Below are 21,822 nucleotides of genomic sequence, written 5' to 3' on the forward strand. Positions count from 1 at the left end.
AAAAGGAAAGGAATTTATAAAATGCTATTTTCACAAGTCCTTGGCTTTATCTCAGTCTGTAGGTGATACCTATTCTTAGAATGTTTTTCTTCCCAAATATGCATCGTTTTGATTTTGGTTGTACAGGTATGGGACCCATTATCCAGAACCTGGTTTTCTGGATAAGGGATCTTTCCATAATTTGGATCTCCTACCTAAAGTCTACTAAAAAAAAATTATTTAAACAGTAATTAAACCCAACAGGATTGTTTTGGCTCCAATAAGGATTAATTATATCTTAGTTAGGATCAAGTACAAGGTACTGTTTTATTATTACAGAAAAAAAGGAAACCATTTTCTATTCAACTTTTCAACTTTCTGGATAATGGGTTTGCGGATAAGTGGTCCGATACCTGTATTCTACTTTCAAAGCTTTCAGCAGGTTGACCCATATAGCTGTTATGTACTTTCCTCAGTTATACAGGCTGGCCTGTTTAGCCAAAATAGGCAAGAGCAGCAGTTAATCTTAATGGTACGTAGCAGCGGAACAGGTATATTTAGTATCATATTTATTATTGTATATGTATAGACACAATAGGGCCAGTCTCTATACAGGAATGCATTGTGGGAATTTATTGCAGCTGTTATGGTGGTGTAAGAGGGAACATGCTCTAGCCTAGATACTGATCAATTTCACATTGTATCCCTACTGCACATGCTTCTTTAGGAAGCACATATACTCACATGTTAACATTTACACTGCTTGAGCCATGGCTTTAAAGTGGCCGCAGGGCCTTTGCTGATGTTTTAGTCTTGCATTGAGGCCATTAATATAGAAACATAACTTATTCCTCTGAAATCAAGATACTGTGTAATATCTGGAGCAGACGCTTGTTGTCAGTGCTGTGTCAGCGCTTACATTCCTCACCTGTGTTTTTAATCAGTTCATAGTCTGGCAGGGTTTAATCAGGGTTGTTTGTCAGGAGACAAATGTATGGAAAAATATATTCTGTAAAATATTAGGCTATGTGTATCTATAATACAACTGTAAAATAGTATGGTCTGTTTTTTAGAATGTGGTTTTTAAATTTTGTTCTAGTGAGCTGTTTAGAAATATTGGGGGAATTTGTTCATATCACACTACATTGCCTTTATAAGCTGCCCATGGAGTGATCCAGGTTCTTGTAGGCATGTATATTGGGGCTCATTTACTAACAGCGCCAATGTTTGCTACATTGCAGTAACCAATCAAACAGCAGTAAACTGATCTGTCTACTGCAGGTTAAATGATAAAGCAAATCTTTGAATGGTTGTTGTGGGTTACTATAATGGAACATAAATGAGCACATGTCCCCATTGTTGGTAAATGAGCCCCACTGGGTGTGTTACCTGATGTGCCACATTTGCATAGAAATATATAGATAGTAAACTAGACCTGCATAAGGGGAAAGGTATGCTCAAATGACCATAATTTAACGTAACATTCCCTTTAGTTACAGAATTTAATGGAAACTATGCTTTACAAAGGGTCTTTAATAGAGTGAAATACTATTCAAATACTGGAATGCTGTGGGTGTGCTGCAGTTTCTGTTACCTTGAAGAGAGCTCCATGGATATTTTGTACAAGATACATACTGAATCAGTGTGTCAGTGGGTTCTCGCTTTGTGTATTTCATAGGATTTTTCTGAAATCACTTATCTCATGTAGAAGGGGAAATAAAACCTTTTCTTTACTTTGTATAGCTGATTAGGAAAACATTGGCTTTAGTTATTTTGTGTTGAAACCCTTATTTATCTGAAAACGTGAGTTGGATTAATGACATTGGAGCAGCCATGATTGCCGTAAAAAAAATTCTCCCTGGTGGATTTATTGGGCGACAACTTCTTAAAGAAGCATCTCATAGACATGGCAGTACCTTTTTTTTACTTGTCAATATACGCCCCGCAAAACATATCACTTTCTAAATCCATTACTGGTCAGGATAATGGTCCTTTTGCTATATCACTGCAGAGTATTCCTGAGTGTATATTCTATTTTCCATGTGTGGATGTTGTTAAACTAGATAAACACACAAGCCTGTATGCACACTTGCATTTTGTGCATGCTCTCTCAGACTAAAACTAACTGCACTTGTAACTGCAAACTGCAACAAGTATCCTTCATTAAAGGATAAGTAACAGCCCCCAGAATAACATAACTTTCTCCCCGCATGCAGATTTTTTAAGTTTCTCTATTACAAGCAGCTGAACTGCAGCTCTTCTACTGACTTCCTTGTCTAGCATGAAGCTCCTCCCCTTTTGCTTTCTGAGCCCTCCTCTCTCTGACTATAAAGACCTCAAAGAGGTGCCTAGAGGGCATGCTCACTGCTCCTGCTCCAAATAAAATCAGACATGTGCAGTAGGCACCTCTTTGATGTCATCATAGTTGAAGAGACAAAGAGTGGTCAGAGAGCAAAAGTGGGCGGATCTTCATGCTAGACAAGCAAGTCAGTACAACAGCTGTGTTTGAACTGGCTGTAAAAGAGAAACAAAATAAACTTGGATGCAGAGGAAAAGGTATAAAGGCTGTAAAGAGTAATTTTAGAGATTTTAAAAAAAGGTTTACTTATTCTTTAAAGGGAAAACCCCTCTGAACTTACTTTACTTTGCTAACAGGTACAGCACTTTTTGGCATTATAAGCTCTGCGGTTATAATTAGCCCCAAAACACAGTATTCCCAGAAGTGCTTTCCATTGTCTGGAAAAGCTTGTTCAGGGGCTTGCGAGTTGCGTGGAAATGCAGCAGTTACGACTTCAACTTTTTGGAGACTATTACAGGGAATTTCCTCCTCCCATTTTCAGGATTATACCCCTTAGTAACTAACCTAGTATAGGCCTCGCTGTCCCAAAAAGGGGCAGAGATTTCCAAAAAGTGGAATTTACAGCCAAGCGGGGTTGGATGTGGCCGTAGTATATTGTAGACAGAAGTAATCAAAGCAAATGCAAACTTAAATATTTAGGGATGTTTCTAATTACATTTTTGTTTAATCCTGTATCTACCTGTTCTGTTCTTTTATTTTCTGTCTTCATTTTGACATTCAGATAATTTAGGTTATTTTTGAGACAGATTTCTTTTAAGACTTATGTTTCAAAAAGAAAATTGTAGCTGCTGCCTAGGATTAGGTCTTTGCGGTAAGTCTGTTATGTGGCCAACAAATTACCGCAGTTTGTTTCTAGCAAGTTACAAGGGGCGTCTAATAACCTATTTGTGTGAAATGAGTGTGAAATGAGCTTGGTCTCCTAAAATTAGTTTGCTAATAAGTATACAGAGCTTCAGAGTAACAGAATATTATGTTAGGTAAAACACAACTTGTGCAGTGGTATTGTACCTGCCCCATAGCAATGTAAGTATTACAAGTGTAGCCCTTCTGCCCCCTTAGCAGGACTCCTGCCCCAAGTGCACTGGGATTGTCACTGCCACCACAAGCATTATCCTCTCTATCACTATGTTGTGCTTTGTGCCTCATTCTGTCACATTCTTCCTTATCCATGCTTATGAAGTACATAATTATAAACCATTAAAACTGATTTGTATGGTCTGTGGTGTCTGAATTCTTATTTAAATCGTACAGTTTTTGTTGACATAGGTGTACAAAGACATGAGGTGAACATACCTACTCATTAATGTAGGCATAAATTGCTATTGAAATGTGAAAATAACATTCAAATAAAGTGAGGTAGGGCAGTATTATCAACTTACTGGTATCCTGGACCTGATTTGAATATTAGACAATTTCTTACCGGATAAGTAAGCATTTTATCATAAAAGTGCCTAAAAACTCTATATAGCCCCCAGAATATCATACCTTTCTCCCAGCACTCAGTCTCATGCAAAATCTGTACCACAAGCAGCTCAACTTCAGCTCTCTTAGCTACTTCATAGTCTAGCTTGAAGCTCTGCCCCTTCTTCTTTGCTGAGCTTTCCTTCCTTGGTGCCTCTGTTCAAATGGAAATTGATCAGCATTTGCAGTAGGCACCTCTTCGACCCTCTCAGAGAGAGCAGAAGAGCATAGCAAAGAAAAAGGAAGAGAATGGCAGAATGAAGAGGACGCGCAGAGGGCCACCGTGACTTTTTGTATGTCGGGTGACCCACAACTTTTTCTGTGTTTTGTGTGACCCATGATGAATGGTGTCCAGCAACGTTGTTTGAGATGCTCCTTCCCACTATGCTACAAATTTAAAGGACATGTAAATCCTACATTTGCCTACAATGTATATCAGTTGGGCATGTCTCCCCCACCCAAATGGCATCATTTGTACTGCATATATCCCCTCTGTTTGCCAGCACCATCACATTTTCCTAAAGCAAATAGCAGCTTTCACCGGTGGCCATTTTTCCTCTCATAATCATTTCATTAAAGGAACAGTAACACCAAAAAATGAAAGTGTATAAAAGTAATTACAATATAATGTACTATTGCCCTGCATTGCTACAACTGGTGTGTTTGCCTCAGAAAGACTACTATAGTTTATATAAATAAGCTGCTGTGTATCCATGGGGGCAGCCATTCAAAGGAGAAAAGGCACAGGTGTTTGACTGTTTGACTGAAGTAATTACATACTAGTAATCTGCTATGTAACCTGTGCCTTTTTTCCAGCTTGAATGGCTGCCCCCATGGCTGTGTTTGGAGTGTTTGACTGTCTCTTCCTCCATGTCCCAGTATACTCCATCTTTTGAGACTTTGGCTGTCTTTGGCACCAAACCACTTTCTGCTTCTATTTGCTGGGCCTTATTAGCTTCTTCTTGCCCCTGGTTTAATGTCTTTTTGTGTGGAAGGCTGTATATTTCTGCCCATTTCTGCATGTGTTTTTGTCTAAGTGCATGGACATTGCTTACTTTGGGTATAAGGTTGGTTTTGTTGGGAAGTTCTAGGCTTTCTCTTTCAGTGGCTTTCTGGGTGTCTCCTTCTCTAAATTTCTGGTAGCCTCTAATAGTGTAACCTTGCAGTTTATTCTTTAGAAGTCTCCTTCTTTTCTTGGCAATACCACCAAAGACTGTAGAAAAGGAAGATGGAGCCTCAGTTTGCCTTGGAGAAGTGGCTACAAGTGTGGGTCCATGTGAGGAGTCTGTAGATGCCTGCAAGCCCATAGGGTGGGTATTGTTAAAGTAATGACAATATAATGTACTATTGCCCTGCATTGCTACAACTGGTGTGTTTGCCTCAGAAAGACTACTATAGTTTATATAAGTAAACTGCTGTGTAGCCATGGGGGCAGCCATTCAAAGGAGAAAAGGCACAGGTTACTTAGCAGATAACAGACAAACCCCCATTATATGGGGCTTATCTACTAGTTATCTGCTATGTAACCTGCGCCTTTTTTCCAGCTTGAATGGCTGCCCCCATGGCTACACAGCAGCTTATTTATATAGTAGCTTTTCTGTAGCAAAAACACCAATTTTTTGCAGGGCAACAGCACATTATATTTTAATTACTTTAAAACACTTTAATTTTTTGATGTTACTGTTCCTTTAAGAATACAGGCTCACACAGGCAGAACTGTCTTTGATAAAAGTTCTGCTTTGTTTGAGCTGAGCTCAGGAGAGAAAGTTAGGAGAAAAAAATTGATGCAGACAGCTAGAGCTGAGTTTCTATGGGAACCAGCAATGCCATCTCTTCACTGGCTGCTAGACTGGGGCGCGTGTTTAGTAATCTGAGCTGAGTAATCTGGAAAGAGGCAGAATAAAATAGCCCATTTTATAACATACTGAAAGTCAACATAATGGTAAACTTTATGACATTTTTAGCAAAAAATCAAATGATGCACTGTCCATGTTAATAAAAATATTTAATGGATGCATTCTTAAGTACATATATATATATACACACATCATTTAAAAAAAAGTATTTACATGAGTAGAATACATATTTACATAATCCTCTTTAACCTGAATAACATTGTGCAACACCATTGTACAAAGAACCAGTTTGTGTTATAAAGAAGTTTAGAGGTAGATTCAGATGGAACTGTTCTTTCTGCAGATTATCACAGCAGGCAAGTAATATGCCTTATAAGAATTCTTGGCAAATTGTAGCTGTTATTACTTCCTGTACATGGGTGTTACTTCCCCTAATTTGTTAAGTGGATTATTGATGAGGTTTCTGGTTTTCCCAGGGCTACTGTGTCTTAGTTTTTTCTTTCTCCTAGAACGTTGCTTCCTTTTGCTCCTTTCTGTCTCTTTTTTGGAGTGTTTGACTGTCTCTTCCTCCATGTCCCTGTATACTCCATCTTTTGAGACTTTGGCTGTCTTTGGCACCAAACTACTTTCTGCTTCTATTTGCTGGGCCTTATTAGCTTCTTCTTGCCCCTGGTTTAATGTCTTTTTGTGTGGAAGGCTGTATATTTCTGCCCATTTCTGCATGTGTTTTTGTCTAAGTGCATGGACATTGCTTACTTTGGGTATAAGGTTGGTTTTGTTGGGAAGTTCTAGGCTTTCTCTTTCAGTGGCTTTCTGGGTGTCTTCTTCTCTAAATTTCTGGTAGCCTCTAATAGTGTAACCTTGCAGTTTATTCTTTAGAAGTCTCCTTCTTTTCTTGGCAATACCACCAAAGACTGTAGAAAAGGAAGATGGAGCCTCAGTTTGCCTTGGAGAAGTGGCTACAAGTGTGGGTTCATGTGAGGAGTCTGTAGATGCCTGCAAGCCCATAGGGTGGGTATTGTTGAAGAAAGCTTGTTTCTGTAGCTCAGCTTTTGGTACCAAATCAAACTTTTTGCATCTATAAAGGGAACATATGTTATCAGTAAATATAATCCAACCTCAGTAAATACAATCAAAACCAAGAGATGACCATGAACAGGTAGCTACCTGGTGGTCCCAGATGAACACTTACCCTCCCCACCAGAACCACTCCACACACTGTTCTTCTTCTTTTAGACTGAAGCAAGGCATTTCCAAAATATTAAAGAACATGATGCCGACCAGTGTTGAGATTGTGTCATTAAAAGCATTTAGGCAAAGTCGAAATCTGTAGAAAGAAGAGCATATTTACTGAACTTTTTTTAGTTATCCAGGGCATTTTACCATGTGGCAGATGAGAACCTTGACCCATGCAGTACAAAGTTACACATGCCTCACTTTTTTCTTCTCAGTATCACTAAAATAATAATCCATATTGTCTTTGGCAAGTAAAGGCCATAACCCAGATTCTCCCCATATGCTGGGCCAAAGTAGTCATCAAGGCAAACTCCTCCCCCACTGTTGCACCCTAGGCATGTGTCTCTTCTTCTCACCCCTAGTTCCATACTCTTGATCTACAATAAGACCTGCCCACTTTAGAGCATCCTTGGGGTCTGTAAATCAGGACCTAACTAGGGCTAACTGGCCAGAATGCCCACACAGGGTGTCAGTACTTAATTGTGAGTGTACTGTTAGTGTACTTTACACCTGCATTTGGCCATATGTTAAGTCTGTTATTCCCTATGCACTCTGTTCTTCCTGACTAAACTGAATATAAATAAGATAAGAAGACACTTATGCCCATCCACATTATATCCATAATGATGTAAATGCAACTTGTGCTTGATTTACTGTGGGCCATTGCTAAGGTGTAATGAGGCATAGTAAAAATGCTTCTGCTCTGCTGAATGTCAGATTGATTTATCTGAAATGCGGCACTGAGGCAAACAACCCTTCTTTTAGTTATGTCTTCATGCTTTAGGCACCCTATAGCAGCACCTTCCTAGTGCTGTATTTAATAAACTGTTCCCTACACTGCAAACCTTTTCTAGATTTACTAGAAGTGATAAATATGCAAACAGTTTGCATCTCATATATTTAATTAGTCCGTAAGCTCTTTTGTGCATGTTTAAGCTCCCATTTGCAGCTCATGTCTATGAGGCTTCTATTTATTAACTTTATTTAACATATGCATGTATGTGCGCACTCATACAAAAATAAACATCATCATACCTCCCAACAAAAGCAAATGGTGCCAGACACCACTAAACTACTCGAGACCCTACTCATGTTCCAGTAAATTCTGTCTCTTTTGTGTTTCTCAGTTTGAGACAGAAATGCTTTTATACAGGTCATGGAACTGTGAGGTGATTTGTAATATACTTTTATGTTACAGCAGTGGGTACAGATTTGTTTTTTTAATAATACACAAGTTTGTGATTCATGTGACACCAGGTGTGATGTGGCAGCCAGCAATATGCTGATCATTGACACAATCTGGCTAAAGATTTGCATATATACTTGGTTCCACCCACTGACAAGTGAAAATGAAAGAGCCAGTGTCAGGTCCCAGTGGGACAAACAGACAAACCTCTGCTCAACTTTTTCAAATACCCAGACCATGGATCATGACTGCCATGCTCTGATATGGCAGCTCCCACAGTATTAAACAGTGGTGTCCAACTCTCCAGCTGTTGTTGAACTACAATTCCAACATTTGCCTGCCAGGGCTCCACAGCAGGTTACAAAACTGGTATGCAGGATGGCACCTTTGTTACTGGTAAGTGACAGAAAAGTTAACAGTATTCTGTCAGTATTTGTATATTTGGGTGGAGGGTGTTTTAGGCTGCAGTTACACAGAGTGTTGGCTCTGCTTCTCAGTGTTTGCATTTTGTAGGCAGGTGGAGAGAATCAGCTTTGGTCTCTTCCACTGCTCGTGTAGCTGCTCCAATAGGCACAGCTTCAGTCTAAGTGCAGCTACATGGAGTGGAGTGAAGCAGTGAAAGCAGGCATTTTGGGACCAATCTCAGTTCTGTGTAGCCTCACTCAGGCCGTCACTATGTCAGTGCAGCTACACAGAGCTGGGGAAAAGAGCAGATCCTCTTCTCTCTGTCTGTGTACCCGTACACCCGTACACCCGTAGGTGGGGATATCGGGGGAAGATCCACTCGCTTGCCGATCCCACTCACAAACATGTGGTCATTCAGATATGCAAGTTAAGGTCCCCATACACGGGTATGGGGACCTTAACTTGCATATCTGAATGACCGCATGTTTGTGAGTGGGACAGTTGACATTTATGTGCTGCATTCCTTGGAAGACACAAACACAGGGGTGTACCTACAGAGGAAGCAGACCCTGCATTTGCAGGGGGGCCCAGGAGTGTGGATGACCCAGTGAGGTCCTAATTAATAATCAATTTCAATAGATCTTGGTAGAATTGGTCAATCTAGGAATGTTTTGGGGCCCTAAATTATATTTGCTGTGGGGCCCGGTGCCATCTAGTTATACCACTGCACAAATATCTTCACCTGTGGGCACTCAGGTTATATATTCATATTAAAAAGCAAAATCACAGAACAAAGACACTTACCTTTGGTCACAATCGCAGTGTGATACTGTGTGCAGACGATAATTCCTCATCCCATACTGAAACTGGAATGCTTCAATTTGGTGGGAACAGTGGTCATGTTCTCTGCAGCAAAGATCAGCCCCATTAAATATACCTGACCAAAGAAACGCAGCAGTTAAGTGCGTGGGCAGTAATATTTGTAACAAGGAACATGTGGCCAGGAATGTATTTTTGAAGAAGTTAAATTGAAGTCAAAGGCTTCCCAGTCCCACCAATCTGGGGACTGATAATATTTAAACATATAAAAGAAAAAACATAATTCAAAAATCATTTCCCTGCAGTCATTCTTCTTTGAGATGAATGATAAACTCTCTTATTTAAATTACCTTGCATGACTGTGAATAGAACACATGAGCTGTAATGGCTTATTCAACCGACACATGGAGTTGTGTAAGTTGTAAGCAGCAAGAGGGGTTTATGGGGATTGTTAGATACACAACTATAAGAAGAGTATTATGGTGACTGTGGATGTATTTTCTCACCTAGGTTGGTAAAGTTATCCGCAGAGCTCCCTGCACCGCACCAGAGTGTCCCGGGCATTGTTAAGCCCCTCTTGTACCTGTCTCCTGTCTTTGCCCCACTCACACTATTAGAGATAATGGGTAGTGCCACCAGTAGCACAGAGATGCCCAACACCAGTCTCGCAGCCATGTGTTCAGCTCCACTGCAGTAACACAAAACGTGCTCTGCTGCCTTTCATCCGGTGAGTCAGACAACTGAGCTGTTGGCTCGGATGTCTCTTTTTATAGCAATCCCTGAGATGAGGTGATGTGTGATACAGCTCTTTCCACTTGTAGTGTCACACCCACACCGTGCAACCCCAAGGAGCACTTCTTTCCTGGTTACTACACCTCTGCCACAGCTGTGTGATGTGTGCAAAGCCAGACAGAGTTGCATAAGGGACACAATTGGCCTCTTCCCTTTTCTCCACATGCCCATAATATATCTGTTTTGAAACGCTTCCGTTTCAAATATATGAGTGACTGATTTATACATGTCTCTAAGGTAGAATACAGAGAAATGGATTTAATGAAACTCAGGTAAAATATGACACCCATAAGGCTCAGCCTACCTGAAAAAGGAATGAATGAAGGGTGTGTGCGTAAAATAAACAGATGTCAGCTTCTCTCAAACTGATCTCTCAGAGCCACGTGTCCTTCATCTGAATGCAACAGGGTTTGTTTTAAAAGCTGAAAGAAGTACTAATGTGTAGCGCTGGCTCCTTCTGAAAGCTCAGACTCAGGCACAATGCACTGAGATGGCTGCCTACACACCAATATTACAACTAAACAAAAATACATTTTTTGGTTCATGAATAAAATTTTAAGTGAATGAATGAATTGCTATGTAAACATTGTAATTAAGAAATATAAAGTACACCATAAAAATCATGACAGATTCTCCTATAAGCTTTGCTTGATGTTTATTTTTGATTTATTCCTTTCTTCTGGAACTATATTGTGTGTGAAAATTTGGATCCCACAGCTAAATTGCTAGCAGCTATAAATATCTGAATGGCTTATTAATACTAAGGCAAAAGGAAAAAGAGCAATATTTATGTTTGTATATGTCACCATATTCCCCTGTGGGCGGAGTCTCCATGTTTACACACAATGTGAGTGAGGAGACAAATGGTGCCCTTGTTGCTCTCAGACACGCATTCAGAGCCGGGGGATGAAAGTCCAGGGTTCACCATGACACGAGTCCTTATTACCGGTAAATTCCTATCACATGAGGTGTTACTGATGTCACTTTCTTTGCGAACCTGTACCTGGACATCTTATTAATGCATTTACTGCAGCCAGTGAATGTGGGCTGCTCATATAAGGTCCATAGTAGGGAGCTCACTTACTGTATATACTAGGGTAGCCAATGGCAACTGCTGTATCTTTGTGAAACATCATTTCCTTCAGCATAACCTATAGTCACCTACTTGAAATAGTTCATTCACCCTAACCCTTGTCCATTCACCCTAGTAGATAAAAAGATGCAGTTAAGCGATAAAACTGATAGCAAAAAATTAAGATAATACAGAGTAACTAGTGCCTAGAAATATATAAATGCCTAAATGATAGTGAGAGACTCAAGTCAATATTTCTTTTTAATGATGAAAACACACTGGGCTACTGGGTACTTACAAGTAGCAGCTACTTGTCATGGCTACAGAAAATACCCTGGACAATACCCATAGACAACACTGAGAATTGCCTCTGCTAAAACATACATAGAGACAATTATCAGTAAATGATCAGCATTGTCTATTTTTGAAGCCCCCTGCATTGCTCACACCTCAGATTCAGGCTGTAATCCCCCTGTATTGTTTAATCATGTAATCCCCTGTACTGTTCACACCTTTTAATGCCTTCATTATTTTCCCCCTGCATTGTTCACACCTCAGGCTGTAATCACCCACATTGTTCACCTGTTCACACCTCAGACATTCCCTCTGACACATCCAGCATTGTGTCTCTGTATGCTGCCTGTGTGTGCCATAGGGCAGGCATAGTGTGGCACACATAGGCAGGGGAGTGCAGGCATAGTATAGCACACATAGGCAGGGAAGGGCAAGCATAGTATGGCACACATAGGCAGGGGAGGGCAGGCATAGTATAGCACACATAGGCAGGGTAGGGCAAGCAGTATTCTGCCTGCTCTATGCCTCCCCTATGCTGCCTGTGTGTGCCATACTCTGCCTTCCCTATGCTGCCCGTGTGTGCCATACTCTGCCTTTCCTATGCTGCCTGTGTGTGCCATACTCTACCTTTCCTATGCTGCCCGTGTGTGGCATACTCTGCCTGCCCTATGCTGCCTGTGTGTGCCATACTCTGCCTACCCTACCCTGCCTGTGCGTGCCATACTCTGCCTTTTATTATGTTGGCTGTGTGTGCCTTACTCTCCCTGCCCTATGCTGCCTGTGGGAGGTGAACCTGGCAGGGGTTTGTTCTGGGAGTTTGTTAGCATTTGGAAATAGTCATTATATGGTCCCTAAGGTGTGTAATTATATGCAGGGGGTTGCTCTGCTATCCACAGAAGAGGAGGAGGCATAGGGATTTAAGGGTATGTCTTAATATGACATAATATAATTTTTTCTCATATGAATGAAGGGTGATATCCCTTCAGTGAGCACCAACCATTGGGTTTTTGCTGTGTTGCCACCATTAATGTGGGGATGGTCTTAAAAGCTCTTGTGATAGCATGGGTGTAGTTTGAAGTGGGTGCGGTTTAAAAAGGGGGAGTGGTCAAAACTGGCTTCCATTATCGGCCCTCCACCATGTAGGCCAGAAAAATTCTGGCCCTCGGTACCACAGAAGTTGGACAGCACTGATTTAAAGAATATTGTCAGCTAAATTTTAATATAATTTTGGATTACTTTCTAAGTGTAGTAGTGTTTCCAGCAGTTATCAGAACGGAACGAGAAATGCATTATATGGCAGTGCAGCCTTTCTCACCAGATCTCAAATGTCGCTATGAGCCCATTTACTTTCACCATCATAGAAAATGATACATTTTTTTAGGGCTTGTACACAGGTATTTCGCCCTGCATTCCACATCATGTTGCGTTCCACCTGCATTCAGTGCTTACATGCACCTGTGTCAGTACAGCCCTGTAAGTAAGAATGGACTGTGTTTCGCCCTGCTCTACCCAGTGGTGGAAGGCAGGAGAATTTCACCACAGGGGAATGTAGGGCGAAATGCTAAGAACCCTTAGCCACAGCATTCACTCGCTACTAATTTTAAATGTGCCATACGTCCTAGGAGTGACGTTTGTGATGCCATCCACAGTATGTATATGTGTATGGGCATCAATATGGCAATAAACCCTTTGATCAACATAAAATTATTGAAAACTTTTGTTCATATCTATGGTTTTCCAAGTTTGTGCACTACACAGGGTAAACAGTGACACTGAAACTACTAAACATTCATTTTGCAGTTCTTTGTTCTTCAGAGTAATTATACTATTTTATTATTTATTTTACTCTTTTTAAATAAACCTTTGATATTATGGGGGAGGGGCCAACAGTTGCAAAAATATTTAATCATAGAAAAAAATGTAAAAAATATGGGTATTTGAAGTAGAATAAGAGCAGGCAGCATACACTTTTCACTGTTTTCACTGAGTGACCTGCATTCAGACCCAGCTTGTTCTCATGCTTAGGAGATATTCACTCGTGTCGATAGCATCCTGGTTATTTTGTGACTCTTGGGGGGGTTCTGTGTGTTGTGATCTCTCATCATACGGGAGGGTCTGTTTCTAATAACAATTGATTATTTTCAATTCAATGTCCTACCACGTGGTGTTCAATTGAGAGTATCCTGTTAAATATCTGATATGGTCAGTGAGGGATGTTATGTCATTTGCCCAATGTGTAAAGAATCAATGTGCATGATGTGAAATGCAGGATTTGGAGAAAGAAATGGATTTTGTAAAGTAAATGGATATTTAGATGCCAATGTGTCTTGCGGGAGAATAGAGAGATTTGATCCTAACAGATTTCCTAATGTTGTTAAGGACTTGCTTTTTGCATAACTGCAAAGTGGGATTATGCATGTTGGGAAGGATGCATTTCCAATCCACGATTTGTATATTGAGTAAGTAGGGGATAGTTCGAATTTTTGCCATACCTTATATGAGTGTATTAATAGGGGTGTTCTTGCATTGTGTGTGGAATTTCAAGGAGAGGCATATGTAGAAGGTGGTTTAAAGATAGTCTGGGTGCTGGTAAATGGTTCAGCTCATTCATGGTATATAGATCTCCATGCCATAGCCAATCCCCTATATATCTAGTGAGGGCCTCTTCATTATATTCTTTGACTTTGGGCAGGTTAAGTCCAACTTCTTATTTAGATTGTTGTAGTTTGATAAAGCTAAAATAGCGCAATATGTGGTTTACTAAAGTCTTTTGGTCTAATCTGGTACAGTAACATCTGGAGAACATATAGTAGTTTTGGGGAAAATATCATTTTTAATAAATGTATACGATCAAAAAATGTAAGACTGAGTTTTTCCCAGATTTGGAGTTCCTGTTGTAATCTATTTTGTATCTCATATTTAATTTGTATATTTCTGTGTGTTGTTTTGGGATTGTAATGCCTAAAAATTTTATATGATGCATTGCATTTTGAAAGGGGAAGTTGGTGGACCAACCTGTGTTGGGAGTGTGGTTCAAAATTTGTGCTTCAGATTTCTCTATAAGTTTATACGAAAACCTGCTATGGTCCCGAATCTGTTTATTATTTGCAATATCAAAACCTTGCTTATTGGAGACTCTTTGGGCTATGTAAAGAAAAGTTAGTTAGAAGTTAAGGTGGTCTAATGTTGTTTCTTTATGATTAAGCAGGTGTTGCTTGGATGGTACAGTCTCAAGCCCGGATAAGGGCTAGTGTTGGGTTTATCTTAAAGTCCGTTGAGAGGTTAGGAGTTGAAAGTTCATGGTTGATAGTTTAGATTTTGTTGCTTAAGATAATCAGATGCATGTTTAGTGGTTTCGAAGAAGAGTGGTTTGCCGTTGGTTTTGTCCCAGATCTTTAGTTTGGCTGGGAACATCAATGAGAATTTGTATCCTGATATGTAGAGGAGTTTGCAAATAGGTGAGAATTCTCTGCGTTTTCCTGAGACTGCAGCTGAGAAGTCTTGAAACAGAAATAGTTGGTGATCATTATAGGTTAATGTCTTGATCTTTTGCTAGGCTTCTAGTATTGGAGACCTGTCTGCATAGTTTAAAATTCTGAAAATGACTTGTCTTGGTCTTGCAGTGTCATTTGAGGGAGGAGGTCCAATTATATGGAATCGTTCTATTTAAAATGGAGTTTTGTTCATGTCTATTTAAAGTTCTTGTGGGAGTCATTCTATTAATAGTGATTCTAGATCCTTCCCTTTTCAAGGATTCCCACCAACCAAAGGTTATTCCATCTGCTGAGTTTTCTAGGTCCTCCATTTTGTCTGCTAAAATTGTAATTTCAGGATTTGTATTAGCTCTTGTGTAGGTGTAGATTCTGATATGTCTGTTGTTAACGCAGACTGAGTTTCTTGTGGGGGGTTTTGTTCTGGAGCAGCTTTCCTGTCTTTCTGTTTTGATTTAAGGGGGCATTTTTGAGGCATTGTATTTGCTTGTCCGAGGTAGTTTTCCATTCTTGCAGAAAATACCTTGATTTTGTTTTTCTTCCTCTCCTGTCCCTGTTTCTTGACTCAACCAGTTACCACCGTTGACATGTCAGTTCTTATTTACATAGTCCCTTTTTTTTTTTAATGTTACGAAGCAAGGTATATCAGATGATATTTCATCTATGCGGCATCTCGTCCTGTTGTTTGAGTAGTTATTATGACGTAGTTCGGCGATCTGCCCTCCCCTGACTCCTGAGTTTATTTCCCCAGGTTCTATATACAGCTATGGTTATTAGAGAGAGGATACATGGCCAGCCCGGGTCCACAGTACATCTGCTACGGTAACTATGTGTAACTAAGATGGTGCGATTGGGCCTCAATATAAGAGTCATGCATTTGCAAATATTTGAATCATTTATAATTCCATTCAAATTTGTGCCTTTACTGTTGTCTGGATCTAGTCCTGTTGTTTGTGTGGTTGTTATGGCGTAGTTCTTAGCATTTATTATCTGGTAAGATGGCTGTCCCAAATTGAGAAACAATCTGCCCTCCCGTGACTTGGCTTATTTCCCCCTGTTCGGGCTAAAGCGGTGTTTAGAGAAAGGGTTCCTGGCCAGTCCGGGTCCGCGGTGGATCTTCACTTGTAACTGCATATTGCTAAGATGGCGCACTTGCGTCTCTTAGGCCTCAGCATAGTACTGTTTTGCATCAAACTGGTGTAACTTCTTATGAGTGGAAAAGAAAGGCATTCATTTTCACCAGTTGGAGGAATTTCGTGATATGGCTTAATGTTATGTTGTAGTAATGTTATATATTGTATATCCATGAATTTCTAAGCTATGTTTTAGCTCTGAAATCAGTATTTAAGCTAACAAGGAGAACATTATAAAGGGCATAATGTAATAAAAGTCTCACATTGTGCACTAGACATAATCCTCGGAAACTCATCAGATGTTTGCTTTCAAATAGGCAATCAGCAAATGCTCACTGGTTGTTATAGGTAAGTAGACCCTGTGAAACCTCCCAACTTTTATTATCTCCATAGACTTTTATTTATGATTAATAAATATACAATAACATAATAAAGGATTAAAGTACAATAACGTATTAAAGGATTCAGTTAATCATAAACAGTATTATGTAACAGCAATAATACTTACTCAGGGCAAATGATAAAGAGCCTTTGTAATTCATTACTCCTGTAATGAACAAAATGTAAGCCATCGTGATCCAGTAGTTATCCACTCACAGAATCACTCACTAACATTATGACTTGGGATCCTAACCCAACTCCATTGCATATCTATTTTACACTGAATATGTGCTACCGAAGATATCTGCAAAGTAAACCAGGCCAGAGAAACTGGCCTTAGCTAATAAGAAATTGCCAATTCAGGGGATCACTGTATGACATCCTTTCTGTCTGAGTGCAGTTGCCATCATTAGTTCCGGCCCTGTTCGGCACTAGGGGTAGGCAGAAGAGGTACCTGCCTAGGGCGCAACAATTGGGGGGCGCCAGACAGGAACATCTCCAGCCTACCCCTAGCCCGCACTCCCTTCTCATTGCCCCTGCCACTTGTCATTATGTGGTGGGGAAAATGACCCCCCCACGCGAGGGGGGGGAGGTGCAGGGGCACGGTGGCTTGGCCCACCCCTGGTGCCAACCAGCTTTTATATTTGGGCTGTTTATTCATGAGCATTGGGTTTTTCCAAGATTTTCTTTTTGGCTTTCTGTCTTTATCTATGTAACCCTGCTGAGCTACATGATAATCTAATTTCTTGAGTGCAATGGAATAAGCTGGAAGAAATGCAACACAGAAAGAGAGAGGGGAGACAGTAAGCAGCACTGCCTGCTGAGTGCATGGCAGATATTTGATTTGATAAGGGATAAGGGGGGTAACTGTATCCTTTGCAAGGAATGTATGAAGGACATATACAAGTGTTTGAAATGCTTATGGCATCCTTAGATTGAAGGGTGTGAGCATGACTGACTGGGGAATAATAAAATGGGGCTTTGGCTGTGTTAGAATAAATTTCACCAACCATATACTGTAGATATACAAATTTGGAGAAATTGCCAAATGAGTTTGCCATATATTTAATTGCCCTTCATGAAAAAACAGTTTTGCTTATTGTTAGGAAAAATAAAACTGGTGTGTCATTGGTTTCCTACTGAATCCAGTGTCGGACTGGCCTTCCAGGGATGTGATTTTTTTCTTGGGCCTTTAATCAAACTCTTCTACTTTCTCCTGATTTTGCTTTTGTTTTTATTTTTCCAGGCAGTGAGAAAGATAGGAAAGAATTAATATAGAACTCTGTGATGGAGTCAGGTAAAAGACAGAAACAGCATTTATTGTCAGAGACAAGCTGGAGAACCCAGGGACGATGCTATATATTATATAACGCTGCCAGTGTGAGTTTCTCAGGAAGAATTTGCACAGTGTTAATTGGAGAACAAGAAATTATACTGTAGATAGAGAGGTTCAGCCTGCACAGTGAACTTTTCCACATTTTGTCACATTACAGCCACAAACATGAATACATTTTATTGGAATTCCACGTGAAAGACCAATACAAAGTGGTGTACACGTGAGAAGTGGAACGAAAATCATACATGATTCCAAACATTTTTTACAAATAAATAACTGCAAAGTGGGATGTGCCCCCTTTGGTCTGAGTGCAGTCAGTTGCCCATAAACATTGCCTGATGAGTGCTAATGACTAAATAGAGTGTGTAATCTAATGTCAGTACAAATACAGCTGCTCTGTTACATAGTTAGAGGAGGGGGGGAAGTCCTCAAGAACGATTTTAAAAAGCTAGGTGCGAAGTTGAGGGCGAGGACTTCCAAGGTAATTTTCTCAGAGATATTACCTGTGCCACGAGCAACATTAAGAAGGCAGCGGGAGCTTAGGGAGATTAATGCGTGGCTGAGAGATTGGTGTAGGGAGGAGGGCTTTGGGTTTCTCCAGAACTGGGCTGATTTCTCAGTCGGCTACAGGCTCTTTGCCAGGGATGGGCTGCACCTCAATGATGATGGGGCAGCTGCTTTGGGGGAAAAGATGGCTAGAGGGTTGGAGGAGATTTTAAACTAGGAGTGGGGGGGGAGGGTGCAGCGGGAAATTCTGTGGTAGACAGGATAGATGAGGTAGTGGGCATAGTAAGGGAAAATGGGGGAGGAGACTTGCTTCGGGATACTGATAATGGCAGGGAGGCCCATAAGTTGTTTACACGTCATTCTCACGCCGGAACCAGTATTAAATGTATGTTTACCAATGCAAGGAGTCTGACTGGTAAAATGGGAGAGCTGGAGGTACTGGCGTTGGAGCGGAAATATGATGTGATTGGAGTTGCTGAAACTTGGTTGAATGAGTCTCATGACTGGGCAGTTAATATTGGGGGGTATACATTGTTTCGGAGGGACAGGGGCAATAGAAAAGGAGGAGGAGTGTGTCTGTTCATTAAGCAGGAATTAAAAGCAAATATTAGGGAGGAAGTGATGGGGTTAACAGAGGGAGCTGAATCCTTATGGGTTGAGCTTCTCACAGATAGTAAGGAATCTACCAAACTAATTGTAGGGGTATGCTATAGACCCCCTAATGTAAGTGAGGAGGAGGAGGCCCAGCTCCTGTTGCAAATAGAAAAGGCTGCTAGTTTGGGGCAAGTGATAATAATGGGGGATTTTAATTACCCTGATATTGACTGGGGCAATAGTACTGCCAGGACAGTAAATGGGAACAAGTTTATAAACTTGCTGCATGACAACTTTATGTCACAGGTTGTTGAGGAGCCAACCAGGAACCATGCTATACTAGATCTAGTGATCTCTAATGACCCAGAACGTATAGCAAATGTGCAAGTGGTTGAACCCCTGGGTAATAGTGACCATAATGTTATTTCATTTAATGTTTGGTGCAGGAAACAAATTTACACGGGGGCAACAAAGACAATGAATTTTAGGAAGGCAAATTTTAGCTCCTTAAGGGCAGCGCTTCAGGGCATAGATTGGGGCATTATGTTTTCTGATAAAAATACAGAGCAGAAATGGTTGTCATTTAAAATGATATTAAATCATTACTGTTCTCAATTTATTCCATTAATAAGAAAAAGTAGAAGTGTTAAGAATCACCCTATGTGGCTTAACTCTGAGGTAAAGAAGTTAATAGGGAGAAAAAGGAAAGCTTTTAAGAAATATAAGTCAGAGGGGACAGTAGCTGCGTTTAATGATTATAAACACTATAACAAGTGTTGTAAAACAGCAATCCGGAAGGCAAAGATAGAAAATGAGGAGCGCATCGCGGCCGAGGCCAAGACTAACCCCAAAAAGTTTTTTAAGTATATTAATAGTAAAAAGATGCAGGTTGAGGGTGTGGCCCCATTGAGTTATAATAACAATATGGTTACAGCGGATACAGAAAAGGCAGATGTGCTTAACCAGTTCTTTTCTTCTGTGTATACAGTAGAGGAGCCAGTGGGCCAAGTCCCACCCAATAGCTGCACTGTTGCCTCAGCTCCAACTACACAGTGGTTGGCGCAGGATATGGTGCTTAAAGGGTTACACACGATAAATGTAAACAAGGCACCTGGGCCAGATGGAATACACCCTCGGGTACTGAGAGAGCTAGGGGCAGAATTGCAGTGGCCCTTGTTTCTGATATTCTCAGACTCTCTTTCATCAGGTATGGTACCTAGGGATTGGAAGAAGGCGAATGTCATTCCCATATTTAAAAAGGGAGTAAGATCTCAGCCTGGCAATTATAGGCCTGTAAGTTTGACATCCGTGGTGGGCAAGTTATTTGAAGGCTTGTTAAGGGATCACATTCAAAATTATGTAGTGGAGAATGGCATTATGAGCAGTAATCAGCATGGCTTTATGAAGGACAGGTCATGTCAGACCAATTTAATTGCTTTTTATGATGAGGTAAGTAAGAAGCTGGACAGTGGGGATGCAGTAGATATCATCTATTTGGATTTTGCCAAAGCATTTGATACCGTTCCCCACAAACGACTGCTTTCTAAGCTAAGGTCTATTGGTCTTAGTGAAGCCGTTTGCACATGGATAGAAAACTGGCTACAGGATCGGGTACAGAGGGTGGTTGTTAATGGTACATTCTCTACTTGGAATAAGGGCCTCAGTGGGGTCCCTCAGGGTTCTGTACTGGGTCCACTTTTGTTTAATTTGTTCATAAATGACTTAGGGGAGGGTATTATGAGTAATGTATCAGTGTTTGCAGATGACACAAAACTCTGCAGACCAGTCAATTCTATCCAGGATGTGACATCCCTGCAGCAGGATCTTGACCAACTGGCAATCTGGGCAGCTAAGTGGCAGATGAGATTTAATGTGGATAAATGTAAGGTCATGCACCTGGGATGTAAAAACATGCAAGCCCCGTATACCCTTAATGGGACTGCACTAGGCAAATCCATAATGGAGAAGGACCTTGGAGTCCTTGTAGATAAAAAACTTGGCTGTAGCAAGCAATGCCAGGCAGCAGCTGCAAGGGCAAACAAGGTTTTGAGCTGTATTAAAAGGGGTATAGATTCACGGGAGGAGGGGGTTATTCTTCCCCTTTACAGAGCGCTGGTAAGGCCCCATCTAGAATATGCTGTTCAGTTTTGGTCTCCAGTGCTCAAACGGGACATTACTGAGTTAGAGAGGGTCCAGAGAAGGGCAACTAAGCTGGTAAAGGGTATGGAAAGTTTCAGTTATGAAGAAAGACTGGCCAAGTTGGGGCTGTTTACACTGGAGAAGAGGCGCTTAAGAGGTGACATGATAACTATGTATAAATATATAAAGGGATCATATAATAACCTTTCTAATGTTTTATTTACCAGTAGGTCCTTCCAACGGACACGAGGGCACCCACTCCGTTTAGAAGAAGGGAGGTTCCATTTAAACATTCGGAAAGGATTTTTTACAGTGAGAGCTGTGAAGTTCTGGAATTCCCTCCCCGAATCAGTCGTGCTGGCTGATACATTATATAACTTTAAGAAGGGGCTGGATGGATTCTTAGCAAGTGAGGGAATACAGGGTTATGGGAGATAGCTCTTAGTACTAGTTGATCCAGGGACTGGTCCGATTGCCATCTTGGAGTCAGGAAGGAATTTTTTCCCCTCTGCGGCAAATTAGAGAGGCTTCAGATGGGGGTTTTTTGCCTTCCTCTGGATCAACTAGTAGTTAGGCAGGTTATATATAGGCATTATGGTTGAACTTGATGGACGTATGTCTTTTTTCAACCCAACTTACTATGTACTATGTTACTATGTAGTTACATAGTTACATAGGGTTGAAAAAAGACCATTGTCCATCAAGTTCAACCCATCCAAGTAAACCCAGCACACAACCTATACTAACCAATCTATACACTCACACACATAAACTATATATAT

At 40.7% G+C, this 21,822-nt stretch overlaps 1 protein-coding gene across 1 annotated transcript; it reads right to left on the bottom strand.

The window, feature by feature from the left end:
* Positions 1-5,818: 5,818 nt before the first annotated feature.
* pla2g3 (phospholipase A2 group III) lies at positions 5,819-10,101 on the bottom strand. The gene is made up of 4 exons (XM_031891584.1): positions 9,808-10,101; positions 9,287-9,419; positions 6,848-6,982; positions 5,819-6,733 (listed from the first exon to the last, which is right to left on the bottom strand). The coding sequence occupies exons 1-4, from the start codon at positions 9,974-9,976 to the stop codon at positions 6,058-6,060; spliced, it is 1,113 nt and encodes a 370-aa protein (XP_031747444.1). The 5' UTR covers positions 9,977-10,101; the 3' UTR covers positions 5,819-6,057.
* Positions 10,102-21,822: the final 11,721 nt, after the last annotated feature.

Source organism: Xenopus tropicalis, chromosome 1 (genome assembly GCF_000004195.4).
Source record: "Xenopus tropicalis strain Nigerian chromosome 1, UCB_Xtro_10.0, whole genome shotgun sequence".
NCBI classification, from domain to species: Eukaryota; Metazoa; Chordata; class Amphibia; order Anura; family Pipidae; genus Xenopus; species Xenopus tropicalis.

What these genes read in the sequence shown, in the direction of transcription:
- pla2g3 (XM_031891584.1), bottom strand. Translation starts at nt 9,976, where the DNA reads ATGGCTGCGAGACTGGTGTTGGGCATCTCTGTGCTACTGGTGGCACTA. An exon ending in CACTGCGATTGTGACCAAAG is followed by an intron (nt 6,983 to 9,286) that starts GTAAGTGTCTTT and finishes TTCTTTCTACAG; the next exon opens with ATTTCGACTTTGCCTAAATG. An exon ending in GAGTGGTTCTGGTGGGGAGG is followed by an intron (nt 6,734 to 6,847) that starts GTAAGTGTTCAT and finishes TTCCCTTTATAG; the next exon opens with ATGCAAAAAGTTTGATTTGG.